The 13,086-nt window shown below is 44.5% G+C and overlaps 1 protein-coding gene across 2 annotated transcripts in view; it reads right to left on the reverse strand.

Annotated features, from left to right (window-relative positions):
- VPS8 (VPS8 subunit of CORVET complex) overlaps positions 1–13,086 on the reverse strand; it is a 68,265-nt gene that overhangs the window by 43,747 nt on the left and 11,432 nt on the right. For both annotated transcript variants that reach the window (XM_033069215.1, XM_033069214.1), the window contains 12 exons: positions 12,083–12,207; positions 10,560–10,646; positions 9,496–9,563; positions 8,754–8,907; positions 8,593–8,652; positions 7,683–7,790; positions 6,813–6,893; positions 6,147–6,317; positions 5,403–5,477; positions 4,895–4,930; positions 1,842–1,932; positions 727–773 (listed from right to left, as the gene is read on the reverse strand). In XM_033069215.1, the coding sequence (XP_032925106.1) occupies positions 727–773; positions 1,842–1,932; positions 4,895–4,930; positions 5,403–5,477; positions 6,147–6,317; positions 6,813–6,893; positions 7,683–7,790; positions 8,593–8,652; positions 8,754–8,907; positions 9,496–9,563; positions 10,560–10,646; positions 12,083–12,207 (1,103 nt within the window). The remainder of the gene's footprint in view (positions 1–726; positions 774–1,841; positions 1,933–4,894; positions 4,931–5,402; positions 5,478–6,146; positions 6,318–6,812; positions 6,894–7,682; positions 7,791–8,592; positions 8,653–8,753; positions 8,908–9,495; positions 9,564–10,559; positions 10,647–12,082; positions 12,208–13,086) is intronic.

The following is a 13,086-nucleotide window of genomic DNA, read 5'->3' on the forward strand; positions in this document are numbered from 1 at the left end:
AAGGAGCAGAGGGAAGAGGTTGCCAAGAGCCAGTGGTGTGACAATGGCACAGAAGTGCCCAGAGGGATACTGAAGGCCTACACGAACTTTAACTGACCACACAGCTGGGTAGCCAACCCAACAGCCAGTTTTCAGGCTGGTCAACACATCCTGAAGCACAAGGTTTAATCTGGGCCATAACTTTACCCAAAGCTTAAGTATATTACATAGCAAAACCTGCTACCTGCAGCATTAGCTACCTGCAAATATAATAATAAGGACAGAGCACAGCTAAACAAATATTGCAATAAGTGTGTACTTTAAACACACCCCTCCCAGAAGTAAGTTCCTGTAACAACTGAACTGGATCAATTGAAGAGTCTATTCCATGTCCACATAAACACAGAGTACATTTCCATTCTGAGAGTCAGCAAGTCACATACTGATGGACATAGGTAGGTAACTCCAGGGTTACCTACACAAAAGGTTTCTCTTCACTGCGAGGGGAGCAGATGATAATGTCTCCTTTTGGATTGCTAATGCTGCAGATTTTATCCCCACCTCTACCCAAATGGTATTTTCAAGTTTTTTTCTAAAATTCTGCTCCCAATTTTAGCAAGAGAGGAACATGTACATGTTGTAGGGTTAGTTGGATTAACTCATGGAGGACAGAAGCCGTTCCTTTCAGGAACACAGTATTGCACCAGCACACATGAAAATTCAGTTGGGAAGAGTTCAGGGACTCACTCTATCAGCAATGACTGCCTTCCTCTTGCTTGTGTCCCCAGTCAAGCCTAGAAAGAATGAGGGAGTGGGGTAAAAAATACAGCTTTTCTCATCTAAGCTACACAGTAGAAATAAAAAAACTCCACAATTCAGATGCTAACACAACTACCCTTAAGATACAGAGATCAGGATATAAAAGTACACAATTCTGTGCTCTACTTTTAGCCCCCTCTTCTTCCAACAGCTTTGTTCTCCTCACTTAAAGACTGTTCCAGCACAGGAATGGTAAGAACAGTTCCAAGTGCTGTTTAACACTGAGAGAACAACTAATGGAGAACTGTCAAAGACTGTACATGAGGGTAATTGCTGGAGGAGATCTTGATGCAAAGGAGCTGAATAAAGTGCACTAAAAGCAGAAAATATCAAATGCCAACTCAAAGACAGTTTTTCATTATTCAAAGCATTACTATCTGTTTTATTGTGTTATTTCTGTGCATTAAAACAAAACATGTCTTCAATTTCACAGCAAGGTCCTGTCCTGGGAACTTGTCTCTCATCTGCCAAAGCCATTAGAAGTTATTTGCTGTAAAATCAATGTGTCCAGTACAAATCTGACCACACAAGTGGCAGTTTTTTGGCATAATTAACATACTTCTCAAGCAACCTCCTTCACAGGAAACATGGTGCCAAAAGTCAGTGTGATTCTTTCAGCTCCTTGTACAGTCAGGGGAGAGGACTGGACCAAAGCACCTGCTTGGCAGAGCTGACAGAGAATCACACTGAAAGACACCTACAGGTCATGCATGGCCTTCAGTAATATTTTAGCAGGTTGGATATTCAACACCTGGATCCACCTCTTTCATGGCAAAAGGACAACAGGCTGGAGTCATACACAAATCAAGTCTGACTTTCATTTGAAAACAGCAAGTTTCTAAAGGGATTATGGTTAAAAAAAGATTTAAAAATCAAACTACTTCTTATAAAGGTTGCTTCTGTCGAACTCAAAGCAACACACCCAATTTTCTCTTCTTCAATTCAATTCTGTTTCTTTCCCCTAAAAAAGTGATTCCTGTATGTGCAAATATTTAAAACCATCCCTAGAGGTTTCAGTTAAAAGCAAACAAGCCCAAACTTACCTACAACAGCCTTTGCTTTACCTTCATAAAAGGACCAAGCAAGAGCCAGGGCATCTGTGAGACGTTCTTGTTTCAGAAGGTGGTCAACTCTCTAAAATAACAAGGAATACTGGACCTCAGAACTACAGAAAAGATGGTTCCCTCCCCTTTAACACCAGCATTTCCCAGTAGTGGGTGATGGTTCCTGACAGCAAGGCAACCAGACACCTCAGAAGCTCTTACCACACCTCACTCTCAAATGGACATTTTCTGCTGGACTAAGAAATGTCAGTCCCAGTACATCAAGTCCCTGTGGGGGGACACTTTAAGTCAGATGCTTGATGGATGGAGACCCCCAGCATTATTCACTGTCTGATAAACAAAGGATAAAAATTTTCCATTCCACATCCTTGCCTCATCACTTGGAGCACAACAACTTGGAGTGAACAACTCTGCCATGCTTTCAGTAAAGCATGTACAGTAGTTTCACGAATACAAGCCGCACGGATTATAAGCCGCACTTCCGGTGCCTCGACAATGTTGCTGTCTTTGTCAATAGATAAGCCGCACCCCGAATATTAGCCGCACTTTCGTTCGTCGCGAGAATCCGTGCGCAGCTTTCACAAATTGGCCAATTAGTAACAGGATCGCGGCATAGCGGGCTTTACTGGCTCGGGGCGGGGCCAGGAAGGCTCGGCCCGCTCATGGTTGCCGACGGGGCCGGGTGGCCCAGCTCAGCACCACGGCTCGGCGGGGCTGGCCGGGTGGTGCTGCCACCGCCGCCGGGCTCGCTGGCCCCCCTCTCCCGTCAGCACCGCCCCGCTGCCGCGTTCGCTAGCCCTGCCGGCGGGCTGCCGTCGCCGCCGCCCGGCTCGCCGGTCGCGCCGCGCCGCGTTCGCTCGCCCTGCCGGCACTGCAGGCCCCCGCACCGCCGGGCTCCCCCACGCTGCTGGCCCCGATTCTGCTGGGCTTCCCCCGCTGCCAGGCAGCCCCACCCGCCGGCCTTCCTGCTTCTGCCATGCTCCCCTGCACTGCTAGCCCCAGTTCTCCCGGGCTCCCCCGCCCTGCTGGCTCAGGCTCTGCCGCCCGCCCCCCACACTGCTGGCCCCGCCTCTGCCAGGCTTTCCCACCTCTGCCGGGGCCGGCCGGGCTCCAGCTTGGCTTGGGGCTGCCGCGGGCTCTCACTTCCGTGTTGGCAGCTTTTAGAATTTTGTTAATGTATTAGCCGCCCCGGAATATTGGCCGCACTTCCGGGTTTCCACCAAAATTTTGGTCAAATTGGTGCGGCTTGTATTCGTGAAATTACTGTACTCATCCTACCCTATTTTCTCCTGAGCTCACAGTCAGCAAGGACTGAAGTAAACCACAAGTCACAAGTATTTTCTGCTTTAAGGAACTATGAACACCCAAGGTTGAGCACTACTGGTCTTGGTATGATAGGTCAGTGTCAAAGAACTGTTTGAGAGAAGAGAGATTTCAGGTCTCAGCCCAGCTGCAAAGACCCAACTCTCAGCTTCACCCCAATCACCACATACTCATTTCAAACTCTTGGTTAAGTCCCCTATGAAAAAGAGGCACAACTGCATCACAGTAGAAACCATATAGTAATTTAGAAAGGGGTTGTTTCAGAGCACAAATCGTGCTTGACTTTTGAATTCCAGGAAAATCTGTACCTGAAATCATGGATCAGAACAAGACTGTTCATTACAGTTTACTAAACCAAATTCAGTGGTGAATGGCAGGAGACAAAACCAGTAGAGAGAAGCAATCTTGGTAACTAAAGGCTCAACAGAGCTCAACTGTTCATAACCTATTAAAGGTCCTGGTAAAATGTCACATGAAGGAGTTTATAACCATAGATGAGGACAACAGCCCTAAAGTAACCTAAGCAAAAGGAAAAATGGTGAATGTCACTGCTTAAAGGAGAAATATGAGATCGCAAAGAAAGGTTACCAGATCTCCTTGGGAATCAGTTCACAAGCTGATTCTTCCACATACAGGCAGTAGCTGAATTTACTACTAAAGTTTGCTGATGACCAATTGGCAGCATGTGAACTGAGACAGGACAGAAAGACACAAGAGATGTGGCCCTGAAGTTGGTAACAGAAAAACGATGCTACCCAACAGTACAAGCAACTTCCAGCAGAAATCAGTTTGGCTACAGGGCACCAGTGAATCTCCAGAGTGCCCAAGTCACTGACATCGTGTAGGCATGGAAACAGAAAAATGAGAGTCAAGGATGCATGAAAATCTAGCAGACACTGTGAAGAAGGGGTGACACAGCACATGGCACTTGTTAAGACCTTACCCAGAGCAATACGTGGCAAGCTGCCCATGCCCAAGAAACTGAGCACACAGGACACACAAAGAACAGGGACTACATATTTAAAAAGGAATGGGAAAATAATCTCACAAGTGAGAGCTGGAAGAGTTCTGCTTAGCCATGCAAAATAAAGCCTGAGAGAAAAGGTACACACACAAAATAAACACACTGCAAAGTGGTGATGCAGAAGGAAAACAGCTGTTTGAGTCAAGTGAAAAGTACAACACAGGAACAGATCTAAACAGATCACTAAGAACATTAGTGTAGGCATTCACGGGATTTCAGCTGCCAAGAGAAATGATGTTCCAAAAAAATCTTCAACCAACAAGGACCTAAATTCCTATGAGCTTTCTAGGTAGTCTTTGATGGATTTTGTGATGCAGCTCTTGCAGTAGCTGGAGACAAACTCCAGTGAAGCAGGTTCTCTTTCACTCCTGGATGCTTGTGTGGCAGACAGAAGGCTTGCAACACACATTCTTCCTAAGTCATGCATTGCACTAACAAAAGCTGAGACAGAGCAAGGTATGATGCCTTGTTTGGGAGAACAGGGTCTCCATCGAGCCTGGAAATTTATGCAAGCAGGAGTCCCAGTGTTCCCATGAAAATCAGTGTACCTACAGCACTGGCTCTGTGTAGCAATCAGGAATCCCGAACACAGTGCCCAGAAAACGCTTCACAAATGTTCCCTCCTTCCTTTGAGCTAGATTTAAGCAATTCAAGCCTAAGTTCCACAGTCTCCTTCTCAACATACCTCTCTCCAGCTTCTCAGCGTCATGACATGAACAGACTAGGAAAGAAAAAAAAAGAAACTGAAAGTTATTTACTGGCAGTTGCTCATTGAGCCTGTATTACCCCATGGATGCCCCAGAGCATGCCATGACAGATTACTAAATAAAGCAACCCTCAAGCAGTGTAAATTGGAGCCCAGTTTTAGCTGCTGTCTTATTTTCTTCTGTTTATTCCCTAGCACATTTAGAACAGAGACAGAGAAGCTTAGGACAGAGGAGATACCAGTAAGTATGGCTAAGTTTACCCTGGAGCAGAATGAATCAGGATATTATGAAACTATGACAATGTCTTACTCAGCCCATACTCTGGCTAAAACCAAATTATTGCACACTTCCTTCATGCCACAATATAAGTGCACAAAGAACCTTTTCCCAATACACATCTCCACAAAAGACAAACTGCCCTTTTCTAGAAGAGCTACCATCAATAGTCAATCCCCTGTATTTTTGTTGAAAATTTTCCCCACTTACCTTAGTTCCAAGGTAAAAGACCTGACCACCACAGCTGCTGATGGACTGGTAACAAGCTTTCTCTCCAACCAGTGCCTACAGGGGAAAAAAAAATAAAATGCAAGTAAAACTGCATTTATTTTTTTTTTTTAATTCCCCAAGCAACATAAATATACTTCCAAGATCCTTTGTAATGCAGAAATCAAAACGGGGCTGGAAAAAACACCACTGGGCACTGGTAAGTCAAAGAGTTCTGCCATAACTCCTTCCTGCTTGTGAACTCAGCTTCAAGTGCTGCTGAGCTCTGGCTACCCAAAGAAATGATGAAGTAGGGCTCTGTCTCTATCCTCAGGTGCCAAAAGGTTATGGGGGCCCTTTCTTTGCCATCTGCTTCTTCTCATATCTTCCTCAAAAGTAAATGTGTAGGGCACAGACAGGAAGACAACTGCTGAAGTGAGAGTTGCCACAACAGCAGTTTGACTGTCAGTAACCAGTGCTCCAGCCTGTGGTGTATTAAGGAAAAATCCTCTTAAAGAATAAAGCACATCAGCTTTTATCCTAGAGAGAGTATTCCAAAGCTTAGTAAAGGATGAGCAGTTCTGACAACTTCAGTGCACAAAAGGAAACATGAGCTGTCTGTTAGCTGCCCACATCACCACCATGTCTGACTTCTGAGATGCTCCCAAAAGGCTTTTCCCCTCCAGGCTTCCACTTAGAGCCTACATTAAACACAGCTGCAAACACAAACAGGCCACCAGTGCCTACCAAGGCCTCGCTGACATTGCCCCCTGTGGCCAGAGACTTGAAGTGGCTGCTGTTGTAGACCAGCTGAACCTCTGAGATCTCAATGGTCTCCAGCTCCTCCTGAGTCTGACGGTCTATGACATGCAGCTTCTCCACGCTGTCCAGCAGCACTGCTGTCCGTGAGTTGATCCACTGCAAAAGCACCAAATTCCACATTTCAGCAATGCATTCTCCATTAGAGCCAAGGAAATAGCCTCTGGCCATATTCCTGAGTACCCTACTGGGAATTCTGGGAGAGCCAGAAACTTTGTTACTACACATGGACACTTCTCAACTGCACACATGCGTAACTTCAAAGGCAGAGATAAGGAGGGTCCTTCTGGAGAGAAATTACTGGAATCTTCACAGGAAACAGCTGTAGACAAATGGCAATCCACTAGAGCTCTTATCCTCTTGGCACACCGTTTATGCTCCAGCACACTTTCTACCCAGAGGTATCAAAGCCAAGACAACACCATCTGTTCACAGGTGGTTACTACACTATGCTGGTTTTCCACAGAATCCCAAGTTTCAGTTAGTTATCACCAGATGAACACTGCCAAGAGCACAGAACTAAGGGCTACTGAGATACATTTACAAGAAAACTAGTGCAAAAAAATTTAACCATTCTGTAGTACTGAGACTTACAGTAAAATTGATGAGATCATAGTGCAGATGAAGCTGCCTCTGCTTTGTCACATGGATTGCACCACTATCATCCCTCTTGACCTGAAAGAGAAATTGGACAAGGCTGGCTCAAAGACTTCCTTCAGTTCAGCCTCTCAGTTCCCACAGGGCACCTCACTGACTTCAGGAATCTTGAGCTCCCCCAGACAAATATCTCAGCAAGACAAATTTAACATGCATGCTTTTCTTTCTCCTCAGTTTTACCAGGAGAGATGAAAGGAGAAAGAGGATCCAATCCAGACAACAATGTCTGAGTGCTTTAACAAAGCTTAAGGTCCAACATGACAGCAGAGTTAGGAAACAAACTTAGCATTCCAAAGCCAAAACGTCAGATTTTCAGAAGCCTAGGTTGGTATTGCTCTCACACTGAAATCAGCATGAAATTATCTCCAAACAACCATATCTGCAGCATAATTGCTGCAGATGTAAAGAGGATGAGCACCATGCCCTCAAGTTACACCAACAGGACTGAAAGCTCTTTTCCTAGAGTTTTATACTGTTTTTTTCCCAGACTCATGTTTTACAGCAAAAACTAAGATGGTGTCTCAAACTCACGTGCTCTCCCTGAAAACAATCCACACACTTCTACCTCCAGTAGAAACAGTCTGTAAATCAATACTTCTGGAACAGATAAATCCCATGCCTCCAGGCAAAGGCACCACTGCAGCTGAAGAGCAGTGACTCCCAAGCTGGTCTTCCCAAGCCAGTGGGAAGCTGTAACCGTCCCCAACATGCCCAGCTATTGTACTGTCACTGAGATAGATGCTCAATTCCTGAATGTGTGGATGAGATGTGACCACCTGAAAGCAGCACAGAACAGCCCAGGCTCACCAGAAGGAAGTAGACGACATCTCCTCGACAGAAGGCAAGCATGGGGTTCACTGCATTCTGCACAGCCACAAAGTGCCACGCCAGCAGGGGGACACTCGAAGGGTCCATCTGTCACACAAAAAGCACAGTCAGTGGTTAAGGCACACCTGGCAGACCCTCAGTTCCAGGACACACACTCATCAACTGCTTCTCACTTCTGACTGTGCCTGGTATGAACAGGGGCTGCAAAGGAAATTCCTGGCAACAGTTTGTTCTCCTTGGTCCAGCCACACGTTGGGAGCAGTGTGTGCCCTTGGCAAAGTGGACACCCAGACAGAACACCACTGGTGTCTGAGCTGCTCAGGGTAGATCCAATCCCACATGGATACATGGACTACAAGAAGCTACAGCTTGATATCCCCCCTGTCTCCATTCTCCTAATATAACCTAGCTGTCCCCAGCTGCTTTTCCAAGAGGAATTATGCCATTGACCAGTGAAAGCGAATAATCAAGAGTTTAGAAGACTGTTTAATGCTCAAATTTCTCTTGGTTCTTGCCCCTGTAATTAAGGGGTCTGTTGTATGGTTCCAATATAAAACAGTGGCCCCAGTACAAGGTGATTGTAGCCATAATCAGGTCAACATCCCATCTGTGGGTGCATCCAGACTGCAGCAGGAAAAACAAGAAGCTGAGGGACTCTCTCCTGCTTATTTGAGAAAATCAGCATCTTCACAGAGGTACAGCTGGAAGCAGCCTTCTCACCTCCTCTCTGTCACAATCTCCATCCACAGATTATCACTGCAACTCCACAGTGCTGTGGAAGGCAGTGGTACCAAACACCTCTTCCTGATCTCATATCTTCATTTTCTCCTCTCTAAGAAAATGTTTGTAGCCATAACCCAAAAATCATCTGTTTGGCTTTATTACTCACACGGCCGTAGGGAAAGGTCATCCACACTTTCAGAGATGGCTTCAGGCCAATAACCAGGATCTTCAAGGAAAGCAAGAAGCAAAATAAAATGTCTGAATACACAGCAGAGAACTTCTCCTTTGTGATCTCTCACATCAAGCTTCCTGCAAGCAGCAAGTTACCTTAGTGAGGGAGGCCATGGCCAGCAGTGAATACTGGGTGAGAGGATGGTCTCTTAAATCAACCTTTGCATGTAATGGCTCAATACAGCAAACTTCCCCCTTGGAGCCACTGAAGAGACACCGAGACTCGCACGTCCTCACTCCCATAACCCTCCTGCAAAGAGTAGAGATCAGCTTGGTGGCAGTCCAACAATCACAGGAGTGATCCTTCATAAACCCTCCTTCTTAGAAGTCCCTTGCACAGCTCTAGGGATCACTTCTGATATGTCACAGGAGGCAATCCCATACAGCTGCTCAGATACAGACAAGAATTCCTTAAGATCTTATCCGACAATAAGGTTTGGGAAATTCCTGGACTTGATCAGATTGACTACTAATCCTACCTCCTTGTCCTTCCTCCTCTTGAAGAGGCCAAGAGTAAAACGAGCAGCTACTGCAGGGTAGCTCTCACTAATGAGCCAAGGAGAAATGAGAGGCAGCACTTTTGTGACAGCTACCAAGAGCCCACAAGGAGTGCCAAGTTCTGGACAATACAGTGACACCTTAACAACTAAGGCTATTCTTTGGCCATCAAACTACCACATAGCATCTTGCTTCAGCTAAGAAATTACACTGCAGCCCTAAATTACACCTTCAGGCAGTAGCTTCATTGGTTTCAATGGGTTTTTTCCTCCCTAGGTTTCAGAAACAATGGCCCACAACTGGTTTCTTGTACTTTCTCTGGGTAGAGCTATTGTCTTACTTAAATGACAGTTCAAACACGGAGCCTCCGCTGTCATTGCAAATTGCAAGTGTCGGATCATCTGTAAACTAAGCAGAAAAGGAGATTAAAATGGCCCTAAAAATAAACTACAAAAAATGGATTATAAAAATACATGCTATGGCAGTACTAACAACACACAGAGTATAAGCAGTGCATCTGCAGAAAGGCACCTTTAACATACTGAGTTGAGACAATTACTGAGGATTTTTATGATGTGTACAAAAAGCAAGGTTTGTATTTCACTTTCATTTTCACCCCATATCCTGTTGCCAGATTTTGGGACCAATGCCCCAGTACTTTATGCTGCAGCTCAAAACTACAGCACACCAAAACCTGAGCTACTTCTAGAAAGGTCCTCAGCATCAAGCCCATGGGCTGAGGCCAGAGTTGGTGGATGGGCTGCCGTTACAAATAGACCCAAATCAGAAACATCCAGAACTTCTAATGACACCAAATAATTCAGACAGTAAAGGATCACAGTCTTGGCTAGGGAGACTTCTGGAGGTTTGCAATCCAGAATCTGTAAGCCCACAAACATCTGAGGCCATGTAAAACAAAGCAAGGAACAAACTCAGACATGTTTTTCTGTGTATGACAATAAAGTTGTGTTGAACAAGAAGCCATAGATGATTTCTCTTTCAACCCAAAACATTCCCAACAAGTTATTTGAAAAAGTGCTTACAGAAGCTGCATTCCACAGTTCAGATTCTTTTAAGTTGAAAGTTGGCAAGTATTCAGGTCAAAACACTAAGTTTTAGAGAAATGTGTTCTAACAACTAATTCTTCATACATTTTGGCATCAGAGAGAGGAGTTAAAACAGACAACAACTGTTGTTTGTTACAGTACAACTCACAGCCAAAAGTATTATGTCAGTATACTCATTTTCATTTTAAAAAAGAATTTTTGCTCGTTTTCCTCATCTCTGGATACCACCGTCACAGGTAGCTGCTCTTACGTAAAATCTAAAAGTACTGCACAAGGAAAGTCACCACATCTGACTGAACAAAACCAGGATAAAAGTAGTACATTTAATGTTTATTACCTTGATGTGCAAAATGGCTGTTCCTGGAGGGTGGGCATCTGTTATTGATCTCAGCAGCTTCCCACTGGCCAGATCCCACATGGTGATCTGCAAGGAGATTGTGTTCAGTACACGTTCATTGTCAAGGGGTTCTCTCCATCACCTTGTGCATTACAGTACAGCAACAAATTCCTATACTGACATTATCACCCTGGGCTAGTAGGGGTTTCATATTGGAAAAAAAGTGACCTGAAATCTGTTCCTGTCTTGTTTCTCCAAGCAATTCACTCGTGTGCTTACAGTTGACACCATATGTTATCTCAACTCTGAATCATGGCCTTTTGGCCAGCCCTCCCCACCTGCCCAGTCTCCCTCAGCTCACAGCTGTCTCCCCAATAAGAACATTAAAGAGCGTTAAGATAACTTTGTTACCACCCAACAAGTCCAATGCATTTCTTTCTCACAGAACCAGTGAACAGGTGAAAAATCTCTGCTAACACCCCTGAGCAAAACTCAAGTATCTGCATGGCTACCATAAACCTTGTCCCTCTCCTGAGTTTGCTCAGTGTTACAGGCAGGTAGGAGAACAGACCTTGGCTTGTACTTAATATTAAATTCAAGCATTTTCTCAGCTAAGAAGCAGAAAGTCTCAAACTGCTCACTGCATAACTGCCCAGAAGAGGCGAGACTACAATCAAAATAAAACTTTTTCAAGGGAAATAATACTTTGTGATCCTATAAATCATCTATCAATGCTCCTACACCAGATGTTTCAGAGTTGTTGTTCCAAAATATTTTATCTAAATATCATTTAAAACTGGTTGCTGTCCTGCATGGATTAAGTATTTCCATGTGGTCTGCAGCAGGTTGTCATTTAGTCCCACCATAGGCACAGGTATGTGTTTTATCTACTGTGAAGGTGAAAACCAGAGGAGCAAAAGGAAATGAATGCAAAACAAAAAAGTAGCTTTCTTTGTACTCCTCTAAATGTTACCAAGATAACATCTACCCATTTTGGTTTAGTCTTGTTACTTTTGTTCAGGAACTGCTTTCTCTCTTTTGGTTCTGAGAAGAGCATAAAACTACAACAGACTCAACTCCTTTCTCCTACATTCAAAAGCTATGCCACTTCTGTCATACAAGTAAGGTATTAGCAAAAATTAAATTTGAGTTTTGGGAATTTCAAGTCATCACCAAAGTAAAAAACAGCTTTAATTATCATGCACAGACCTCAGAGAGTGACCTAGAAAAACCAAATTGCTTGTCCCAGTGAGCCATTGCATATTTCAGTTTAACAGGAATTATGCCACGATTAATTGAACCCTTTGCTATATTCTGCATTACTCACTTCCTCCACAGAAAGCTGGTTCAGCAGGAATTGGTTGCCCCAAAAAGCTCTGGGCACATCACACCATGAGGGCTGCTCCTGAGCACCGAACTAGCCAACACAGCCACAGACTGAGGGGGCCTGGCTTGGAGCTGTTGGCACCACCAGGTAACCTCTCAGGACAGAGCACTGGAGCAGCTCATCCTTGGGGAATTACCTGTCCTTTTGCAAAGCCACAGAGCAGCCTGGAACAGTCATTGTTGATACTGAGAGCAGAGATGGCTCCGTACTGGGCCCCAACCGCAGTGCTGCCCAAACACAGCCGCAGAGCCTGGTTCTGATCTGGAGCAGAACAAATGGTAAAAAATTAAAGGAAGAGCAGTGGTTAAAATTAATATCATGAAACTATTTACACATACAATTTAACAGGAGAACATTAAAAATTCACAGACTTACAGTTAAGTTCTTTTAAAGACAGATTTACAAGATAACAGCTCATGTTAGAACAGGAAGTGTAGGGCACTCTCTTGCAGAAAATACAAAAATTATTTTTAAAAGTACAAACCGGGGACAGGAAATATGGAAATGCCAAAAATTACACACTGGAAAGGAAACTATTAGAAAAATCAAAGCAGTATCTAGCTTTCCTCTTAGTATTCTGCAATGGTGCTTAAGTTGTAGCAGCAAAGATGACAAAATTAATTTATCTTCTGAGCCTTTTATTTCTGCATTTGAACAACAATGACAAAACCCCAACAGAGGCTTTTAGTACAAGTCATCATTTTATTCTTATATTGTAATTTTATTCCTTGCTTTTGTTGCTGAAGGCCAAAGGCTGGAAGGAAAAGGCACTTTTGTCTCCAAGCTGCACAGTTAAAACACCCAGTGAGTTCTGGTGCACTCAACTTACTCTATAAAAGAACTCCCTCCCTGAGCCACAGGTGCTGCAAAGGAGGTGCCACTGCTTGCAGGGACTGCACTGCTGCAGGGCCATGCCCTGTTCACTCCTGCACACCACAAACCATGGGCACCTCTGTCTGTGCCTAATTCTTGGAGGCTCTCACCATGAAAAGACTCAAGCTTTACAAGATGCTGCTCTTCACGAGTTTGGATGAGAACCCTCAGCCTATCTTTGGTGCACTGCTCTCAAAAACTAAGGAAAATGTTCTGGAGCTGCTTTTTCCACCTGTCTCTGCTTTTGAGCAAGGGAGTGGGAAAAGA

Source organism: Catharus ustulatus, chromosome 10 (assembly GCF_009819885.2).
Source record: "Catharus ustulatus isolate bCatUst1 chromosome 10, bCatUst1.pri.v2, whole genome shotgun sequence".
NCBI classification, from domain to species: Eukaryota; Metazoa; Chordata; class Aves; order Passeriformes; family Turdidae; genus Catharus; species Catharus ustulatus.